Source organism: Balaenoptera physalus (assembly GCF_965194825.1).
Source record: "Balaenoptera physalus genome assembly, chromosome: 13".
Lineage (NCBI taxonomy): Eukaryota > Metazoa > Chordata > Mammalia > Artiodactyla > Balaenopteridae > Balaenoptera > Balaenoptera physalus.
In genome coordinates this window covers 47,693,860-47,716,990 of record NC_138892.1, presented here as the reverse complement: position 1 = coordinate 47,716,990, position 23,131 = coordinate 47,693,860, and the positions used below count along the sequence as shown (strand labels likewise).

Genomic DNA, 23,131 nt, shown 5'->3' with positions numbered 1-23,131 from the left:
ATTCAGGGCTGAACTTTTTTTTCCACTCCATTTTTATTCACTGTAAGTTTCTTCCTATGTGTAAGGTCTGGCAGACAGTTTTAATTGGAAGGGAAAGGTTTTCATATTTAATAACTTCTATCTCAAATAAAGTATGTCTGCCAGTCTAGCCCTCCCTGGATGGTTAAGAGGAAGATCAATTAGGATATAAAAAGAGTACTTTTTGATTTTGTTTTCTATATATCGTATTGGATATTTTTGCTGCTGTTCATATGTTTACATGTTAGTAATTTTGACGGCTTTTGGATAATTCCACTCTAGAGGGAGAACTGGTGGGCGGTCCTTCCTGTGACACGACCCTTGAGTGACAGTTCTATTTGATTGCCTCCAGTACTGTGAGGAAAGGACACGACTCTATGGTGAGGACTGATGGACATACATTATCTGAGAAAAGAAACTACCAGGTAAGATCAAAAATTTTTTTCCTTTTTTCTGTTGGTCATATAAGTTACATGAACTGTTTAACATGTTGTATTTAATTGGAATCAGGTTGGATACACCTGAGTTTGAAAACTTGGGGTTATAATTTTAAAAATACGTATATTGGGTTTGACAGTTGAAATAGTGGGAACATTTTTCAGAGTAAAGCATGCTTATGATAAATGTATATTTATTCTTATAAATAATGTATATATATTCTTATAATAAATGTATATATATTCTATTAGTGTCAGAACATAAATTTTCTGGTGTGTATATCTGTGTCAAAACTTAGATTATCTAAAACACAATGACTTCATGGCTGGATTCAAAGCTAGTATTCCATAAAACAAAATGTTGATTGCTTTTATACATATTATTTCTGGAAGACTAAATCTGAAGTCTTAGGCTATATTCAGGGTACTAGAGCATCACAGGAATGTAGACAAAGTTGGTTAGAGTATAGAAGAAATAGAAATGAAAATCCCAGGGTACTCAGACCCCAATTCTATTGAATTTGTCATTAGCTTGCTGTCCTTATAATGCTAGATTCTTGTTTTCTCATTTATTAAGTTAGTTAATAATATCCATCCCCTATGAAATATGTAAGGATGCTGAAAGGATGGTTTAAGTGTAATATTCCTGTTTTCTTTCTGAGCTTTTAAAAGAAGGTGAATTTTAAAGATAGTGCTATTAAATAGTGATTTTAAAAACTCTAATATTTTAATTTTTTCAAAGAAAATCTGCTTTATTCATTTGATAATAATTTAATATCAAATTATGTAATGACTCAGAATACACAGTAGTTCATAGTTAAGTAGGAATAAGCTTTAGGCTTCTTTCACAAATAAATATCCAGCCTCCCTCTCTCTCTTCCACCCACAAGTTTTGTTCCCTCCAGGCTGTGAAGGCAACTAGTGTGATAGCAGCAGCTTTTGTTAACTAACCATTTATCTTCTAATCATTTATTTTAGCCCAGTTAGTCTTTTCTTCCCTCAGATTGGAACAGTGAACATTGGAGAAAATTGTAAATGGGTCTTCATGGTGAGATAACAAAGAGCCTTTGAACACAAGACTTAGGTTCTGGTTTGGGCACTGTCCATAATGAAAAGTAGTGTCATATTTAACCTTTCTAGAATTTGACCTAATTTTATGTCTGAAGTTTCTTGCCAGATTTTTATAATTTTACTGAGCCATAGTAAGCTGTGGCTATGCAGAATCAGTTCTCCCTGTAACCTTTTCTGTTCTGAATTGTTTTTATAGAGTTGATCAACATGGCCTCTGTTCATTACTTATACTTGCTGTAACTCCTCCTGCCTCACAACCACTTCCAACTACCTTGACTCATAAGATTTTAATTGGTTACACTACTTGGGTTGTTGTATCTTTTGGTAGATTCTGCTAAATTATTTTAAGAATATCGTGATTCTAGATTGTGTGGCTTTTCAGTGTTTATAATCCAGTTTGTAAAGTGTAAGTATAGAACTTTTGTATGATCACACAGTATGATTAATTTACTTTATGGAATCATATTAATAAAGAATTCCAAATTTTACACTTAAAGGAATAAAAGGAGATTATATTTTATACATGAAGAGATTTCCTAATTCCTGTTCATTCTACTCTAAAAAAATGGTTTAGAGTCACACTGTTTCAGTCACATTATTTACAAATAATCCAGGTTTTTTAGCTTACCTGAAAATGCATTCTTGGTTAGGGTTTTTCTGCCTGAAAATATTTTCCCTTTTCTATTTTCTTGTTACTTAGTGACAGTTAATGCATGTTGAAATATTCTTGGAAACACTTGTTTAAATTGCCATTGTAAAATTATTTTTAAAAGCCTCTTTTGAAAAATACATGTATAGAAATATAATTTCCTGTCTGATAATTATGATGAGTATATTAAGAGCATATGGGAAATTCAAAGGAATAGTAGATAAATTACTAATATTTATATTGGTAGCACTAAGAGTGTGTATATGCTGAGATGAAATGGTCTGGATTTTTAACAATTCCATTTCGGAGGAATTTTATTTGTTGTTTTTCATGGATAAAGTAGGACTTCTTTGTAGCCGTGTTTATACTCATTAATTTATCTTTGAGGCCTTTTGTGTTTGGAGGGTACTTGATGTCTTATAGTGTTATTTAAGCATTCTGATAATAATAAGCTAATAGTCCAGAGTTTAATAAAAAGGATAATATTTCCCCAGTTCTCCTTTCGTTGTGGACTTGATTAAAGACTTAGGAACTCATTTGGGAAGGTGCATTCCCTCAGCTTTGTGCTAAAACCTAATGACTTTTAAATGGGTGTTGGTTGAAGTATTGATTTTTCTATTGGTATCTACTTTGTGTGTTTCATTTCTCACTACGAATTTAAGCCCAGTAAAAGTTTTTTGAGTTATGACTAGAGTAGTTGAAGTTTATTTGCATAGACAGACTGGTATATTAGTTCAGATGAGATAATTTAATTATGTAAATGGTTTATAGTTTATTCTTTTAGAAAGATTGTCAAGCTTCTTCCAAGGAAATGTAACTCCAGTTTTTGGCTAGAATTTTCTTTTCTTTCTCTAATTTACACTAATTTATTCCAACTATGAGCATGCACAAATCTAACCATATTAATTACCAGGTTAACTTACCAGTGCCTTCTTCCCCTCTCTTATATAATGCAGACGAGCTCTTAAACATTACATATAATCTTTGCACATTCTAACCCCACATACTTTTATTTCCATTGTCTCCTCTGTTTGCTTATAGTTAGTTTTTCCATTGAGTAATATAAAACTGCTTTTAAATCTCCATGCTATGCACTTTTACACTTTAAGCCTTTACTTGTTTGGGTTCCTCTTCATGTAATGCCTCACCTTTCTTCCATGATTCAAGAATTAGGTATCAGTACTTTCAGAAGCCATTCTGTGATGTGCTTCAGCATTCCTTCCCCTTGCTTTTGTAGCTTTTGTGCATACTTCTAGTTTAGTGTGTACCATGATACAATGTAGTTTTGTTTGTTTTTCCTTGTCTTGCTGTAGCCCCATGCTGTCCAATGTGCTGTCCAGTACCGTAGGCACTAGCCATAAGTGGTATTTAAATTCATTTAAACAAAATAAAATAATTTAATTTCTCAGTCACATCGACCACATTTCAAATGCTCAATAGTTACATGCTGTTAATGGCCACCATATTGAACAGTGCAGATATAGAACTTTTCCATTATTGCACAGAGTTGTATTAGACAGTGCTACTGTATGTTACAAGTGTCTTGAAAACTGGAGCCATATTTATTTTGGTACTGCCTGTACCTAGCATGGTTTCAGTTACATAATAGGTGTTCAAATGCATGTTGTTTCAATAAAATTAAATAAAACAAAGAAAGAGGTGACAGGAAGAAACTGCAAAGTGTGCTGAGGGAAATGCCATTTATATATATATATCTCCAAGATTTTTAGAATGCTACTTTGAGGTCATTGATCACATCATATGCTAGCTAGTTCAATGTATGTTATTTATAAACTAGATCTAATGCATCCTAGTCTGTATGTTCCTTAAGAATACCTCATTATCTAGAATACCACATTAACTTTGTGGAATGTATCCTGTCAGAGAATGATGGCAGTGAATGTATTGCTATTTCCTCCTCTCTCCCCCTGCCATTAACTATTTTATTTCCTTTCTATTAGTTTTTTAAATTACAGAGCTATAGAATGTGAAAGTTTACCTTCACAATTTTACTTTTAACAGTTTAGTGTGTATCTTTTCTAGTGATTATATAGGTGCAAATGTGATTTGTTGTCTTTGTTTTTAACAAATACGCGTTTTTCTACAGCTTGCATATTGTACTTAATGGAGATATTTCCGTGTCCCACCCTTCCACTGCCTCCTTCCCTAGAAGTACTCAGTTGTTTGAATTTTGTTTCATTCTTTTTGTTTTTATATTTTTATTACATATATATTTCAGTATATAGGTGCATCTTTATGTATTATGTGGCAATTTTTTGAAAAGTGGTACCCTATATTCTGTTATTTTGAATAGGAAAAAAAATAATGACTTTCCAGCCCACCCCAAACCGTAAACAATTTCCCAGATATTGCTAAAACACTCAACACCTACCTGACATTTCAGATATCTGACAATTCTGCATAATGTAAAGCATTTAAAACACAAGTTACCTAATTATTTAACAATCAATGACGCACATACAAACTCATCTGGTAGGTGTGCTTCCATTCAGTATGCAAGAGTATTGTACAATACTGTATACAAATTACATTTTTTTCTTTTGCACTGCAGTAAAAATTTAATGTAAACAAGCAATGAAGTACCCCATTTCTTTTATTATAAGTGATAACACATTATTGAAAATTTTTATCTTTCTGCTATCAGGATGTATTTTACAACTGATGGTATCTAGAGTCATAGTTGTAACATAGTAGCTTATAACCTTTTCTTGATAGCTTCTAGTATGATTGAAAACAACACCAGCATCAAAGCACTTGGAATCTGATATATTACATATGTTAAAGATGCATAATATAAAGAACACTTAAAATGGAAAAGAATTTTTTAAAAATGAGTACTTAGCAATTCAAGAGTTGTCAGAATAGATCTAGTGCGTAGAGCAGAAAGACGAGGCTTTAGACATCCTTGCTGTTTGGCACTGGGTTAAGGTGAGCAAACGTGAGCTGAGGAAGGAATTTGTTCAAAAATAAGTACCTGAAATCAGTGAACTGGTTCACAGTTCATTGCTCTTGAAACTCTTGGAAACAAATGGCTGTAGCCACAGGATGAAGGAAGGGGAATAAAAAAACTCGAATTGCGTGACTGTTAAGTTGTCTTCACTTGAAGTTATACAATTCCTGCTAAAATGAGATCGCTTTTGTAATTGCACTTTAAATGTGATGCTTCTGCTCACGTCACTATCATATTATCGGCAACAAAAGTTATTTTGACTCCGTGACCAAAATATTTGTTTCAAATAAATTTTGACATTTATTTGTCATTCATGGCTCATCTTTTTCTTCTTCCTCTGGCCAACCAAAAACATCAAATTAAATGAATTCCCAAGTTCCTCATTGGTTGGCTTATTACGTTATGCTAACAATGTTGGTCTTTCTTAGAATGCATTATATGTTCTGATACTTTTTTACTCATCTTATGAAATCATCAAATGAGGTGACATTTGTTTTCCAAAAAGCAAGTTTCACTAAGATACATGGTTCTATGGCACCCTTAGTATCTTAGTAATTTTTTCACAGTGCCCCTGGGCCAACAGAAATGTTAACAGTTTTGTTAAATTAAGTAATTAGGTCTAAACCACTTAGTAGTTCAGGTGGTATCTGATATCTGACAGATATCTGATATCTGACGTGTTTCCTGAGAAGATTTAAAATATCTGGTGGGCATCCTTTTGTGTTCACTGTGGTGCTCCTTTGGGAACTTAGCTCTAGGCTTTTACACATGAAATATTGTGTTCTCTTTCAGAAATACATTTTATATTTAAGTAATTTGCCCCAATCATGAATATGGAATGTGTTCATCATTAAATAGAAAGTTAAAACATTAGTGTAGATACTTCTATCAATCAGAAAATATAGAAGCAAAGTTACTGTTTTTTTAATTGAAGTATAGTTGATTTACAATGTTGTGTTAATTACTGCTGTACAGCAAAGTGATTCAGTTATACATATATATACTTTTTAAAAAATATTCTTTTCCGTTATAGTTTATCATAGGATATTGAATATTGTTCTCTGTGCTATACAGTAGGACCTTGTTGTTTCTCCATCCTATTGGATATATACCTATATATCAATATATATGTAGATATATATAAAAGCTTACATCTACTAACCCCAACCTCCCACTCCATCGCTCCCCCAACCCCTGCCCCTTTGGTAACCACCAGTCTGTTCTCTGTGCCTGTGATTCTTTTTCATAGATAGGTTCATTTGTGTCATATTTTAGATTCCACATTTAAGTGATATCATATGGTATTTGTCTTTCTCTTTCTGCCTGACTTAGTATGATGATCTCTAGTTGCATCCAGGTTGCTACAAATGGCATTATTTCAGTCTTTTTTATGGCTGAGTAGTATTCCATTGCATATATGTACCACATCTTCTTTATCCGTTCATCTGTTGATGGACAGTTGTTTCCATGTCTTGGCTGTTGTAAATAGTGCTACTATGAACATGGGGATGCATGTATCTTCTTGAATTACAATTTTGTCAGGGTGTATGCCCAGGAGTAGGATTCCTGGATGATACGGCAACTCTACTTTTAGTTTTTTGAGGAACCTCCATGGTGTTTTCCATAGTGGCTGCACCAATTTATATTCCCACCACAGTGTGAGAGTGTTCCCTTTTCTCCACACCCTCTCCAGCATTTATTATTTGTAGACTTTTTAATGATGACTATTCTGATTGGTGTGAGGTAGTACCTCATTGTAGTTTTGATTTGCATTTCTCTAGTAATCAGCAATGATGAGTATCTTTTCATGTGCGTATTGGCCATCTGTATGTCTTCTTTGGAGAAATGTCTGTTTAGGTCTTCTGCCCATTTTTCGATTTGATTTTGTTGTTGTTATTGAATTGTATGAGCTGCTTGTATATTTTGGAAATTAAGCCCTTGTCGGTTGCATCATTTACAAATATTTTCTCACAGTCCCTAGGTTGTCTTTTCATTTTGTTTATGGTTTCCTTTGCTGTGCAAAAGCTTATAAGCTTGATTAGGTTCCATTTGTTTATTTTTGCTTTTATTTCTATTGCTTTGGGAGACTGACCTAAGAAAACATTGGTGCATAGTTACCTTTTAAAATATAATCTCAGGCCTTACTTAGCTTCTGGGATGATTGCACTGATGGTGACAGCTTAGTTTTTTGTTTTTTGTTTTTTTAGTCTTTCTGAATTCCCATATAAAAATAGAACAACTAGATAGAAAACCAAAACCCATGAAAACATTTGTAACAAAAACTGGGGATGAACTATCTCCATGAACCTCAAAATATAAGCAGGTGAAAGTCTAACAAAAGACCCAAATTTATCAGTTTTTATGCATAAGAACATAGAAGCATTGGGGTGTCTGGACCTGAGCATAGAAGCACCTCAAAGTGGTGAAGAGCCATTTTGAAAGTGGTAAGTGTGATTAGCCAATTTGAAATTGGGGAGGTTTTGCCCACTTTATTAGATCAGGGTAAGGGACCTGTGGTGAGGCCTAAAGTGACTTGAGCCGCCTAGCTCTGAACTCTCAAGACTGACCCACCAGTGCTCCCTTCCAGGGCCCTGTTGAGAAGTTTCTGGGCGTGGAATCAAAATTGAGCAGGATAGGGACAACAGAGACAGAGGAAAGAGAAGGAGCAGATTAAAGTGGGAGAGGGGAACAGAGCCAAGAAGACCTCAGAAAACTTGCCATTGTACTTTTACAGACTGCATGAAAACAACAGAAGAGGAAGCTTTATGAAGTTAGAGAAGTTTTCTGAACCATGTTGTAGTCTCAAATTTTATAAAAATTAAATTCACAAAAGGTCTTCTAGGAATATGTTTAGGTGTGTTTATACCAATTTTGAGTCCCATCAACAGTGTTCATATTGACCTGACATTTAATAATGTCAAATTTTAAATTTTTCAAATTTATTGAGGTTGTTTGAGACATATTTCCCTATTGAAATTAAGTAAAAGAAGGTATTCTCATGTCTTTTTAAAGATTTTTTATTTTGTCTTTCATGTTTAAATCCTTCTGAGAATGATTTTTGTATATGGTTTAAGGAGACCAAATTCCTTTTCTTGGCATAAAGATAATCAATTATATTAGCATCATGTATTGATTTTCTTCTTTCTTCCTCCTAATTAGCAGTGCTCTGTTATAAATCAGTTTGTTTATATTTGTGGGTCTGTTTCCTATATCTCTATTTTACTACTTTGATGTGTTTGTCTCTGCCTGCACCAGTGTCCCACTTCCTTAACTACTATAGCTTTGTGTTAAATCTTCGTGTCTGTCTCTCCACCTTGGTCTTTATTATTGTCTTCACTTTCTTGGCCTTTTGTTCAGTGACAAATTTAGAATTTGAAGAAAAAAAAAGGCATTGTGTTTACAAGTGGAATTTTATTGACTTCATTTTTATTTGGGGAAGAAATGATACGTTTATGTTATTCTTCCTCTCCCTGAATTCATACACTGAGGTCTTCTGTATTTTCTCTCAATAAAGTTGTATTTTTTTTAATCATGGAATTATAAATCTTTAGTCAGAGTTATACATAAGTACTTTTTGTTGCTTTTTTTTTGGTAAATTGTATTTTTAAAATTATATTTTATAGATGTACTGTTATATTGACATACAGTTGACTTTTAAACCTGATTACTGTTTTTTTTGGCTGCATCGGGTCTTAGTTGCGGCACACGGGGTCTTCATTGAGGCATGCGGGATCTTCCATTTTGGTGTGGGCTCTTTGTCAGGGGGCGTGGGCTTCTCTCTAGTTGTGGTGCGTGGGCTCCAGGGTGTGCGGGGTCCAGAGTACATGGGCTCTGTAGTTTGTGGCTCGCAGGCTCTCTGGTTGAGGAGCATGAGCTCAGTAGTTGTGCTCGGGCTTAGTCGCCTCACGGCATGTGGGATCTTAGTTCCCCGAGCAGGGATTGAACCCACGTCCCCTGCATTGGAACGCGGATTCTTTACCACTGGACCACCAAGGAAGTACCTGAATTTTTATTCTTATAATTTATCTGTAGGTTCTTTGTGGGGTGGGTTCTTTCATGTAAATAAATATATCATCTGGAAATTCCAGTTTTGATACTTTATAATTTTTATAACTTGCATTTTTTTTCAGAACTCACTCATATTTCTGATACAAGGTTGAGTAGAAGTGTTAATAGTAGGAATCTTTCTCTTGTTACTTGTCTTACAAACTTTGTCACCAGTAAATATGATGTTTGATGCAGGTTTTGGTTTTTTTTTGTAGATATTCTTTATCAGGATTAAGAAATTATTCATAATGCTACCGTCTTAAATATTTTTTCTTTTTAGCACCTTTTTTCATCCATAAGATTGTTTACTGTGTGCCTTTTCATCTTACTTGTCACCCTTGCTTTAAATTTCTTTGTTTTATATTCATCAATTTATACTCTTTAAGTTATTGATATTTCCTTTTGTTCCTTAGGGTTTGTTTTACTGTTCTTTTAAGTGTTTTTAATTTTCCAAACTTATGAGGCTTTTCTAATTATCTTTGTATTGCTGATTTCTCACATATTCCGCTGTAGCTAGAGAATGTGGTCAGTATGATATCAATTATTTGTTTACGTACTTGAACAAAATGCATATTGACCAGTTGGCAGGTGTGTTGCTCTGTTTCCATTAGATCAAGTTCATTAATCTTATCTATATCTTCTATACCCACATATTTATCATTATTTTTCGCATTTTTACATTATTTTTTTGTTTAGATTTTGGCTCTAATATATCTTCTTTTATTTATTTAATCATTTTATACATGCTTATGTTTAATATGTGATAAATCCAGCAGCTGAAAGTTGCCACAGATCATTCTCATGTCTTTTGTTTCTTCTGGTTCTCACTTATGATACCTTGATTCCTTGTAGGTGTGTAAGTTACCATTTTATGTTTCTTAGAAATCTGTGTGACTTCTTTGAGGACTAGATGGAAAGACATTTTTCCCAAGGGGATTTGTGTTTGCTTCTGCTAGTGCCTAAGACACTACCAATCCAGGAGGTTTTTTTTTTTTTTCCTTCCTTCCCTTCTTTCTTTATAGTATCATTTTCCTTCTACTTGAAGGACTTTAAATTTTTTAAAAAGCTTTTTAAGTTATGTGTAACATAGACAACATTAAGGTCATTAAATTTTTATTTAAGAATTTGGCATTTTGTGATTCCTTCCACTGCCTGTCACCTTACCTTAGTTCCTTGAAAGTTTGAGTCATGATCTTCAAGATAGCCCCTTTAAAAAGAAAGTTTACCTAACCCACAGTTGTCATGTCAATCCACAGTTCTTTTTTTTTTTTGGCCGTGCTGCGTGGCACGTGGGATCCCAGTTCCCCAGCCAGGGATCAAACCTGCGCCCCCCGCAGTGGAAGCATGGAGTCTTAACCACTGGACCGCCAGGGAAGTCCCAGTCCACAGTTCTTTTAGTTGAGCTTCTTTTATCTCTGCTTGAATATGGACATACTGATGACATACTTCAAAAATTCCCCACCTATAGTCTTTAGGATCTAGTTTCTTCAAGCAGTTTACTTTAGGGCCACTTTTAGGGTTGGAGTATAGATGAATCTACCTGGTTCTCAATTTCACACACCCTCTAAACATATGTTCAAGTCATATTCACCCTAAACTATCACATCCTAGAATAGGACAGGTCTTCGGGATATTCCAATACCTAAGATGAAAAAATATGACCATTAGATCTTTCACACTTTTAGTGGCATCTCTGTCTTATAGTTCTTTCCTAGAAATCAGTAAAGCAAACCATGTATTATTCTGTGATGAGTTTCCAGCAACGTGGGTCTACAGAAAAAGCCCCATCAAGATAGACTTCGACCAAAAAAACGTTTTTGTAATACATTACTGATTGTGATGAATTCTTTTAGATTTTGGATGTCTGAAAGAGTCTTTATTTCACTTTTATTTTTGATAAATTTTCTGCTGGATATGGAAATCATAGTTGACAGATTTTTTTAGTGCTTTGAGTATTTTGCTCTGTTTTCTGACTTAGACCATTTCCAACAAAAAGTCTTCTGTCTTTCTATCTTTGTCCTCTTTACATAATGTAACTTTTTCTCTCTGGCTGCTATTAACATTTTTTGGTCATTGATTTTACACATTTTAATTATGATGTATCTTGGTATAGTTTTTTTCGTGTCTGTTATGCTTGAGATTTATTGAACCTCTTAAATTTGTGTATTTATAAGTATTTTTTAATCAAATTTGGAATTTATTTTATTTTATTTTTTTATAATTTTTATTGGCATATAGTTGATTTACAGTGTTGTGTTAGTTTCAGGTATACAGCAAAGTGAGTCAGTTGGAATTTTTAATCTATTATTTCTGTAAATATTTACTCTATTCCCATTCTCCTTTGGGGACTCCAATTACAAATATAGTAGATCACTTGAAGTTGTCCCAACTTACTGTTGCCCTGTTCAGTTTTTAAAATCTTTTTTCTCTCCGTGTATTTAGGGTAGTTTTTTATAGCTGTGTTTTTAAGTTCACCAGTCTTTTCTTCATCATGCCAGTTATTCTTCCCTTTACATGCAAAAAGTAGTTATAATAACAGTTTTATAATGTTATTATCTATTAATTCTATCATCTGTGTCATTTCTGGGTCTGTTTCTATTGTTGGTTTCCCATTATGTATTTTATTTTATTGCTTCTTTGCATGCCTGGAAACTTTTGCTTGGGTACCAGTTCTTGGAATTTTTACCTGTTCAGTGCTATACATTTTTTCGTACTTTTGTAAATATTCTTGAGCTTTCTTAGGGGCACAGTTACTTAGAAGCTGTTGGAGCCCTTTGAGACATTTCCCCACCCCACCCCACCCCCCTTTTTAACTGTAAGTTTTGTTACAAAGAACCACAGTAGCCTTTAGTCTAGGGCTAATTTTTCCCAACTACTGAGGCTGTACTCTTCTGAGTACTATATCTGACGCCCTGTGAATTATAATATATTTCTACTCTGGCTTAGGGCACAGTTGTGTGAGCCCTAGAGATTGTTTTTGCTCTCTCTTTTCCCAGCCTCTGGTCAGTTCCTCACATGCATATGCTGATCAGTACTTAGCTGAAGACTCAGGAACCCTTTCCAGATCTCTAGAACACTTTCTCTTTACAGCTCTCTCTTATTTGTTGCTCTAGCCTTCTCACTCTAGATACCTTAGCCTACTCAGACTCTCAGCCACACTTCCTCAATTCACAGAGATTGCTGGCCTTCACCAGGACTCCCTCTCCTTGTATTGCAACCTGCACCTGGAAACTCCTCCATTCAGTAAGCATGGGCAGTTGTAGGACTCACATCAGTTCTTTCTCTTCTCTCAAGGGTTATTATCTTGTACTGCCTGATGTCCTATGTCTGAAAACCATTGTTTAATATATTTTATCCATTTTTAAAGTTGTTTCAGGTGACACGGGAGCGAGAGGATTCCTACTCCTCCATCTAGGTTGGAAGTAGAAGTCCTAAGATTTCATTTAAAAAAAATTATATTTTGGTTGAGAAGATAGATGAAAAATCATTCCTGAGAGAGAGAATAAGCTTCTGTGTCAGTGTTCAGTCAAGACTCGAATACTTTCTATTGTGTAAGGCAGTATGTGGTATGCAATACAAAGAAATATCAGACCTGTTCTCACCACTTAAGGTCATTTGGAAAGAAACATCGAACAGTACAAGTCAGTAAATAACTTCCAATTCATATATGGAGTCATCTATAGCTGTGATTCTGTTTTACCTGAAGCAAAAAGTTGAACAGTTTCCCTTGCATTCCCTCCCTTAAGATTCCCTAGAATCTAATAGAGCCATACATACATTGGCCATTTGTCTTATCAGCTGAGGTAATAATTTTACTAATTTGTATTCCTTACTTCAAAAATTTGTGTTCTGTCACATGGAATATTAAATCATCACTTCATTGTTTAACCCAACCCAGTAAATTAAAGACATTGTACTACATGTACTAATGAAAATAGGAAGATATTGTTTCTAGGAAAAAGAAAAGTAAAGGTCTTTCTTATTTAGGGCCAGAAGTACCGAGAGAGACTGCTTGGGGCATATGAAATTTTAAACCTTTTCTTTTCTACTGGGATGAAAGCAGTGTAATAAAACAAAGAATATGATGGTTATAGAGTGAAGGACTCTGGTTTTGAGATGTTATTCTTCACTTTCTGCCTATATCACTTTGGGTCAGTTAGGTAAAGTCTTTGACACTTTATTCATATTTGAGAGTGAGATCTTTAAAAGATGATTTGTCTACTTGTAGAAACATTTTGATGCACAAATATAGTGTAGAAGAAATGAAGAAAATAGAAAATCATCATTAGACCATCACAGTAATAGGTGCTGTAGGCACTATCCATGGATGAATGTCATAATTAGTGAGCAAAAATTTAAGGACAAACAGGTATTTGCATGCTCTCAAAGTACTTCTTTCAGAACATTTATTGTTTTAAAGAGGAAAATAGTAATTTACAATGGAGAAAATGGGCAGATAGACCATTTTAACCAAGATCAGAACAGAACAGAAAAAGGAACATTAGTGGAAAACTGGTGAAATCCATGTGAAGTTGTTAGATAATAGCTAATTTCTTGGTTTTGATATTTGTACTAATAAGATGTTACCACTAGGGGAAGATGGGGCATATGGGAACTCTGTCCTATTTTTGCAGCTCTTCTGTGAATCTAAAATTATTTCCAAATAAGTTTTTAAGAAGTGGTAACAGTGTTTGTGGACATTGTGTTAACATGTAGTTGAGTTAACCTTTTTATTGGGGAGAACCTCATTTTGATAGTGTGTGACATTTGTTTCTCTGGAGCAATTCAGTTTTTCCACTGGTGGAGAGGTGGGGTAGAGGGATGGTTCTTAAGTCTGACTGATCGTGTTCTGTAAGCAGGTTAAGGAAAGAAAGCTGAGGATCCCACAGTTCAGAGTGTAGGTCTTCATCTCTCAGTTTTCAAGCCCATGCCCCACCCTCACCTACGCTTTGGCTAACTTCTAAAATTTGGAGTCTATCCACTTGGGTTTTTGTGGAGATTAAATCTTTAGTATCTTACTGGGGTTGCAGGGACTGGGTATTCTTCATGATAACTGTGATAGAGAAATATTTTCAATCTAAAGAGAGTCCATAGGCCCTACCCTTCTGTGCCTCAATTTGAGGTAAAAGTACATCTTATAGAGGTTTTGTTATGATTAAGTGAGGTAATATATTTAAAGTGCTTTGAGTAATACCTATCATTTGATAAACTCTCAACACATATTAGTGCTTATTTGTACCAGGCCCACTGTGTTAGGCTGCTCTAGCAGTACACTGTTCTCAAGGAGTGCATATTCCCATGGACTACAGTGCAACCCAGTGGCTCTAAGTAGTATAATTCTTCTAGTGGGATTTTTTGCTAGAAAAGAGACGTGTGTTGTCTCATCATATTAAACTGTTAAGTCTGAAATACTCGTGAAACAGCTTTTTTTAAAAAGGTAATCTAACTTGAGAAAAAGTTTGGGAAATAGAAAAAAAAATTTTTCATCTCCAAATCCTTATTTGGTACTTCTCATGGCATGGCATTCTAACCACTGAAGGTGTCTGTTAGTCTATTAGGTATTTTGGAAGTGGTTGTCAATTTCAGTGGAAAAAGGCATAAAACAATTTTATTCATATGTTTCAGAAATACAAAAATTAACATTAATTTTTGACATAATTCCATTACTTTTTAAAATAATTGTTTTGCTCATAAAATTTTCACATGTGCTGTAAGCACTGCAGTGATGGGTTACTGTCAAATAACACTCAAGTAACAGCATGTGTGGACTAAAAGGAGGACACGTTCATGTTAAGGGCCTACTCAGTGCCAGGCACTGTTCCAGATTCTGTGGAGACAGAAGTGAACAAAGAGACGAAATAAATAAACAAATTCTGTTCTCGTGGAGCTGATGTTTTAGAGTATAGGAAGACATTAAACAAAATAAATAAAATGCATTGTGTATTATATTTTGATACATGCTATGGAGGAAAAATTAAAACAGGAAAGGGGATAGAGAGTGTCTAAGGGGTTGGGGAAAAGGATAGTGTACTTTTAAATAGAATAAACAGTGAAGTCCTCACTAGGATAGCTCAATATATGAAGTATGGTGAGGTGAAGCCATGTAGATACCTAAAAAGAAAGCATTCTTGAAGGGTACAAGAAGTACAAAGGTCTGAAGACAGGAGTATGCCTTTTGTGTTTGAGGAATAGCAAGGGGAGCAGGGCAGTGGGGCAGGAACACAATAAGAGAAGGGGGAAATGGTAGGAGATTAGAGGTAATGAAGGGTAAGTTCACTAAGGCCTGGAGGCCAGAGTAATGGTGCAGGAGCATTGTAAATGTGTTTTCTTCTTTACTCCCTTTGATTTGTGATGTTCTTTATTCTGAGCATCAAATGGATAAAATACATAAGGGTATAAATGTAACTATATTTCGCACATTACATTGTAGATGCTTACTGAGTAATGTTTACTGCATTAATTTATATGGCAAGATGTTTAGAAGTATTTTAAAAGTCCTGTGTTCCCTTGCTAAAGGAGTACTTTTTATTTTTAATTGCTTCATATAACATAATTTAGGATTCTGATACTTCACTATATTTAATTTACTGTTTTAAAACATTTGCCACCTCCAATAATATTTATGTTATTGAGTAGATGTTATCTTTAAATAACTTAAATGAGCATCTATTTTTATTAGCTTTAGTAGTCATAATAATCAGAGTCTAGTTTCCTCTGAATCAGTAATTTACTTTTTATATTATAAAATGAGGATTCACATTCTCATAGAAGTCACAGTTTAAGTCCTGTATTTAGATTTATTTCTTTAAAAGTCTAATTTTTTTATCATCTAGTTTGATTAAAGTTATTTTAGTTGAGGGGATCCTTATTTGCTTTTATCAGAGTGGAACACTTTTAAGAAATTAGTTTCCTCCCAAAGAATATACTTTTTTTTTTTTTTTTTTTTTGACCATGCTGCACAGCTTGCAAGATCTTAGTTCCCTGACCAGGGATCAAACCCCGGCTCCCAGCAGAAGTGCGGAGTCCTAACCACTGGACTTGCCAGGAAATTCCCCCAAGGAATATCCTTATACCGAAAGTTATCCCTGGGTTTTGAAAAGCTCATTGGCCCACTTTTAGGAATTTAAATATCAATACATCCAAATAGTCCAGCTGTCATATTGATGGCTGATGGTATTAATGTTAATGTGTATGAGAGCCTTAGATTTAATGTTGAGTGCTTAGGAGAGCGAGAAAGTATTCAAGGGGCAGATAGGCAGAGTATTTTAACATATTGTCTTGGACGTTTTTATGATGGCCAGGTGAACCCTATCCTCATTTTCTGTGTGCAAGTTTATAGAAAGCTCTACTTGTGCACTTCACCCCCCACCCTCTTTGTTTTGATTAGCACTTTGAATCAGTCTGAGGTGAATCTGGGGTTGGGGAATGATGAAGAGGTGAACAGGGAGTCATAATGTTGAAACTGGACATTCAGATCTTTATAGCATGATTTCCTTATTTTTCAAAGAGCGGAAGAATCCCATCGTTTATCATGTTCTGGTTGGACTCCTTTCTTATCGTTTGCTGGAGTTTGAACTTCAGAGCTATGGTGTCAACCCTGCTGTAGTATCTCAGGGGCGCTCCTAGTGCGGGGCTGGTGCCATGGCTCACCCTCCAACCTTTCCTTCTTCACTTCAGCCTCCAGCCCTGAGCTTTCCAATCCCCAGAGTAGCCAATGTTGAAAGAAGTTGCACAGGTAAGTAGGTGGTGGGAAAGGCTGGGGGAAAAATGGTGCTGTCATCAGTATTTTAAGGGTGGATGTTGGGCCATTTTGTCAGTGAGTCATTTTGTTAGTTTAAAAATATAGTGTTTCTTATAAATTATTTTCTTCTTAAAATTATCTCATAAATTATTAAAGTCCTAGTGTTCTAAGAAATAATTTCATTTCTTATTAGTTAGATGTGAAAGAGGGAAAACCTTAAACTGAATAAACCATTAATGTTGTAATACAAAGGACGTTTGTTAGATTTTTTTAAACTTCATATTCTCCACGGAGTATAGCAGGACCAGAAAACTCATTTTCAGAAAAGAAGCTAAGAGAAAAAGTCAGGGAAAGCATAAATCCATAGACTAAAAATTTTGCTACATTTAACTTGGTATCAGAAGGAGGCATATTTTAGTTTCCTTCCACTAGCTTTAGACATGCTGTTCTTCCGTTTCCCGAAGTTTCAGGCAAGTAGCTATATTTTTAAAATTTGAAAGAATAGAAACTTCATCTTTTTCCTTGAAATCTAGACAGGAAGACTGGAACATTTCTACCCATCTCTAGATTTGAGGCTAACAAAAATAAGTATAGAAGCAGTGAAGGCACAATATCTGGTACAAAGTTCAGCAAACATTTGTTGAGTGAACAAACTCACCAAATTGTGTGTGTGTGTGTGTGTAAAATGCTAACACTCCTGTCATTGTCTGCTTGTGTTCCTTGTATCCAAAATCATGATCTAACAATACAGATTTTTTTTTCTTAATGCAGAATTTTTAGAAATAGTTCTATAGCAGTGTAGCCCTGGGTCTGCACTACTTTGCTCACATATAAATACTATCATTTTAGGTTCTTACTTCTCAGAAGGGCTTCAAAAATTGTTTCTTTAGTTCTCCCAGATCTATCCCATATAATTCTTATTCACGTTATTTCTAGATTCTTTTGCACATAACAAGACATTCAAAATTATACCCAGGAAAAATAGAATATAGCCTGTGATGGCTAACATTTCTTCAGAGAAAGTATGTCAGGATTAAAGAGATTGGGGCACCACATATTTGGCATTTCAAGTCTCAAAGCAGGGCCTCAAAATACAGAATCCTCAGCAGTTTCTCTCTCCTTTCCTCTAAGTTTGAGCGTTTCTTAAATTTATTGGAAGGCTTGTAGAAATCCATATCCCCCAGCAAAGCAGACCATCCATCAGTTTCTTGTGGATTCCCACCCTCTCTCCTCTGCATTAGCGAGCGCTCCCCACCCCCACCTCTGACACTGGCGTAAGATAGTCACCCTCATTAAAAACATTCCCTTCATACTTAGAGGATTTGTTTTATATTCTAAACTTATGGGCCTTCTACTGTTATATGTTCTTCCACTTGTAATTTATAAATTTATATCTTAATATTTAAGGATAAAATATTGCTTATTTTAATTTTAGGCCCTATTGTGTGAGTTCTCAAATCTAACTTATTGCTCATAAGGCATACCATTTATAGTTGGTTCTTTAGTTAATATATGATTGTGTGCTTTTTTTATGGTTAGCACTTTTTGAGTTATTGGTGTTTTGATTTTAGGATGATGCACGTGTCTTTTAAAGCTTGTATGTTGGTGGTTATAAGTTTGAATCTGTATGAGGCATATTGATACAGGCAACTTTAAGAATTTGAAAAACCACAAAGTCTGTTTCTTCAAGTTGAAGCATGCACAACATATTCTCCCTAGATCAAAGTCAGACTGATCAGGAGCGCTGATAGACCTTTTGGTAATACTCTTTAGAGAGTTTGTAGATTTGGTGGGGGCACACCCTAAGATATGGTGTACATGGTTTTGGGAATGTCATCTCAGTAAAGCAGCTTCAGGTACCAAATTTCAGTAAACAGTTTTTGGATTAGGAAGAATGATATGTTTTCATCGCTCTCCTGGCATGCCCTTTCTATCTTTTCATCAAATGTGAGCTACCCTGTTTTGCGGGGGATGATATCTCTTACAAAGTATTCCTGTAACCCCTGTAAAGAACTCTGTGCCAAAATATTTAACTACTCTCCAAAATGATGATTGTTGGTATGTTCCTATAAGCCCCTAGTTTTCTGCTGAATCACATTTCCAGTCAAAGTTTCCTTTGCATCTACCTATTAACTGCTCATTTATCAGGCAGTCTGCATTTACTAAAACTATGAAATGAATTGCTTTTATTTCCCTATCAATTTAAGTTGATGAATTTAGAAATTATCAATTTAAAATTTATCTAAATCTTCACTTTTTTTAGATCCATCCTACGTAGATTAATAAACTATTCATTATACATTTATTTATATTATAGATATCACGACATAGTATTCTAGAACTAGTAGGACTTCAAGAGTAGTATGTTTTTTAATAGGAGGAAAGATCATTTGTTCTTTTCCTAAAGACTTCCAGATATTAAATTCTTTGTTCTTTGAGGAGTTAGATTTTTTTCCTAATGTAAGTGCCTTTCTCTCCTTCATTTAATCCCATTTTTCTTTTCCTTTCTTTTTTTTTTTTTAGTGTTTTCCAGATGAAATAAAATTAGGATTATTTATAACAGTTGTGAAGTAGGATTGGTAGCTCAGAATCCTATTACCAAAAAATACCACTAAAACAAAAGTTCCTTGGGTTATAAATATTTCTAGGTGGTAGTATATCATATTTGATATAGGTGTACAGTATTCTAGTTCCATAGAATTTGGGCAGTGTCTCAGTGGATTTGACCTATCAGCTTTTCCCTCTAAAAGCCAGTAATAAAGATAACCAGATTATCTTCAGGTATTATGGCTTCTCATGATTGGTTTCAATTTTGATTGACTGCATCTTGATAAAGGCAGATAAATGTTAATGGCAACTGACTGTGGTTTTTATTAATTTTCTGCCTGCTTTATAAACAACAGAGAACTTGTGTGTATATGTATGTGTGTGAAGTGTTTGCTGATAGTGAATATGAAATTGGGAGGGAAAAGTAAGAAGTCAAATTTTGTATTCAGCAATCAGAGTGAAGTAGTAAAATCTCCATTAGGGAAAAAGGAGTAAAAGAGCAGTCCTGTCACCCCCAACCCCCACCTACATTTGGCTCTCTTTACCCTTTATAATATAAGGTGGATGCATACTCTGTTGCTAAAGATGAAAAGTTGCTGGCTATAGAAAAGTCTTCGTACTTCAGTGTTGTGAAAGAGTTGATTTTATGATGGGACACATGTATCAGCATGTTAACAGTAAAACGCCTGGCTACTTTAGAAATAGAATCACAAGAAAAAGTTGCCATTAGGGATTTGGTCTTGTTTTAACCCAATTGGTAGACATATTCTACTCGTTTAATGCTACAGTGTCTATTTCAGTAGCTTATAATAAAAATTTAGAGGTTTGTAATAACCATTCTAATTCCTTGAACGATTAAATTATGTTCACTATATTTTGAAAGTAAAAATATTAGTTAATTTAGAATATGGAAATAGTAATTACTTTTTAATTGGTGTAGTGCTGTTCTTTCTTTTAAGCATAATTTTATTCTAAAATTATTGTTGCTTTCTCTAAAATAAATATGATCAGTCTGGTAGAGACTAACGTTTGTTTCACATACCTCTAGTCAGTTCATTCTCATTCTTCTGCTAAAGAGATCTTTTTTTGACATGCACAAATATTTGATGTGGCACCCTCTACTTACCATTGTTTACTGCAAAGTAAGCCCCCCACCCCTTTTTGCCCTTTACTGCTTCTCCCGTCATGAAGCTTACAGTTTGGGGAGAATACAAACATTAAACTATTAGTTGTACGTCTGAGAGTCAGTGTACTATCGTGGTTAAAAGGGGGGACTCTAGCAGATTGTCTGGGATCATATCCCGTCTCTGTCACTTATCAGATATGGAATCTTGGGCACATCAGATATGTGACCTTGGGCAAGTTACCCAACTTCTCCAGTTCTTAGTTTTCTCATCTAAAAATGAAGACTAAATAAGTAAATACATGAGGATTACATACATGTTTATATAGTTATTACTAAGTAAATTATGAAGATTATATAAATACATTTTGAAACATTTGGAGTATATTGCCTGGCATTATAGTAAGTGGTCAATAAAAGTTATTTCTTATTATCGTATAATTATAGTTATGATAAAGTATTTTCAATGACTGCAAACCAGGGGTCCTGATTTAGTATGAAAGTTTCAAAGAATGGGAGAAGAAGCATTCTACGTAGAGGTATCAGCCTATGCAAAGGTCCGGAGGCGGAAGAGAACTTGGGTTTGAGTAACTGAAGGTGTGGCAGCAGTTTAGTGGTGACAGGGGACCTGTGGAGACAGTTAAGGTCAGAGAGGTTACATAGGGCCTTATAAGCCTTATTACTGATTTGGAAAGCTGTTGAGGCATTTCAATCAGCAGGGCCATGACTGTTAAATTTTTATTTTAAAAATTTACTTGGCTGATGTGGGAGAGTAAATTTGAGGGGAATGAGAATGGATTAATAAAGACCTGATTGAAGGATATTGGAAATGCTTGTTCTCAGAAATGACAGAGATGGAAAGATATGGATGATTTCAATAAATATTTAGAGTTAATCTGCTCAGCTTAAGTTTTAATTGTTGAAGATGTCAGGGGTTACAGATGGCATTTTCCAGACATTATCATGTATAGGAACAACTGTGAATAACCCAAATTAAGCTGAGGCATAAGGTTGTTGTTGGATTTTGAGATAATTACTGCTGCAAAATTATGTTAAGGTCGTGATCGCAGGAATATTGGTCTGCATCCTTTAGGGGAAATTAACAAGAGATACGAGAGTAGGAAAGTGACAAAGTCATTGTAGTGGTTATGAATATGACATCATAGTAAAGTGTTAGTTGAGGGAAGTCTTCACCTAGATTTTTGTACCTGGCTTTCCCGTCTATATCCTTGCCCTCTTAACCTGGCATTGAAATTTAGCCTATTTTTCCTTACCACCTATCATTGTCCTTCCAGACATCCTCCTTGTTGGCTGTATTAAAAGTTTTGTGTTTCTGGGCTTTCTCTCACTTCCGAGAACTTACGCCTGCTGTTTCTTATGCCAAAGTTTGCTTCATCTCCCACCCTACACTCTTCTCCTTTTTTTAAAATAAAAAAAAAATTGGGGGGGTTTCCCTGGTGGCACAGTGGTTGAGAATCTGCCTGCCAATGCAGGGGACACGGGTTCGAGCCCTGGTTTGGGAAGATCCCACATGCCGCGGAGCAACTGGGCCTGTGAGCCACAACTACTGAGCCTGCGCGTCTGGAGCCTGTGCTCTGCAACAAGAGAGGCCGCGACAGTGAGAGGCCCGTGCACCGCGATGAAGAGTGGCCCCCGCTCGCCGCAACTAGAGAAAGCCCTCGCACAGAAACGAAGACCCAACACAGCCAAAAATAAATTAATTAATTAATTAATTAATTTAAAAAAATTTTAACATTTAAATATTTGTTCAAATATTACTTTATAAGATCTTTCAGTTGTTTCCCTCAGATAGAGATTCCCTTATTTGTGTTCCCAGAACACCTGTACAGATTTTCATACTGTAATTGTTTATTTACAGGTGTTTCTCCTAGCTAGGCTGTGAGCTTGTTCAAGACTTGGGGCTGTTACTCAGCTTTTGTGTTCATTAGCACAGTTTCTGGCATAATTCATACAGGAAACCCTCAACATGTTCACTGAAATGTGAAGGGAGATCAGTCAGAGGGCTAAAAAAAATCTAGTCCATAGCTTAAACTAAGAAGGTGATAGGTAGAATGGCAAAAAACAAATGTGAAAGCCACTGTGAAGAAAGATTAGAATGTGATGATATGCGGAACAGAACAGGAGAAAGTAACTTGGAAAGTCAGTTTTAAATATTACTGATTTAGTTTATTAAAATGTACTTCTCATACAGAAATGTCTAGCAGCACTTTAAAATATGCTGCTGGAACCTTAAGACTGGAGATAGATTTCAAAATCAAACTATATTTGTTTGCTATCAGGAAAAGGACCACTCTGCCATGGGATGTGTTTCTGTTCCCTGGGAATAAGATTCCATGCCTGGGCCAGCATGCCAGCATGCCAGCATGATAGACAATAAATGATTTTAGAGTAAGTTCCTCTCCAGAGGTCTTGCTGAAGGAAAATTGTGCAAGATTAAATACTGCCCATCCTGCCTTGGATATGATCTATTTTTCACCCTTTCCTATCTGTCTGCCTATCTATCTAC

The 23,131-nt window shown here is 35.1% G+C and overlaps 1 protein-coding gene across 14 annotated transcripts in view; it reads left to right on the top strand.

Moving 5' to 3' along the window:
* Positions 1-23,131, top strand: part of CNOT2 (CCR4-NOT transcription complex subunit 2) — a 109,065-nt gene that overhangs the window by 37,482 nt on the left and 48,452 nt on the right. For 7 of the 14 annotated variants that reach the window (XM_082422780.1, XM_082422786.1, XM_082422783.1 and 4 more), the window contains one exon: positions 371-443. The exons of 1 other annotated variant lie outside the window; for it this stretch is intronic. In XM_082422780.1, the coding sequence (XP_082278906.1) occupies positions 371-443 (73 nt within the window). Of the gene's footprint in view, positions 1-300; positions 444-16,870; positions 16,929-23,131 lie in introns of those variants that run through there. 6 more of the 14 variants (XM_082422781.1, XM_082422787.1, XM_082422789.1 and 3 more) reach the window with 2 other exon arrangements.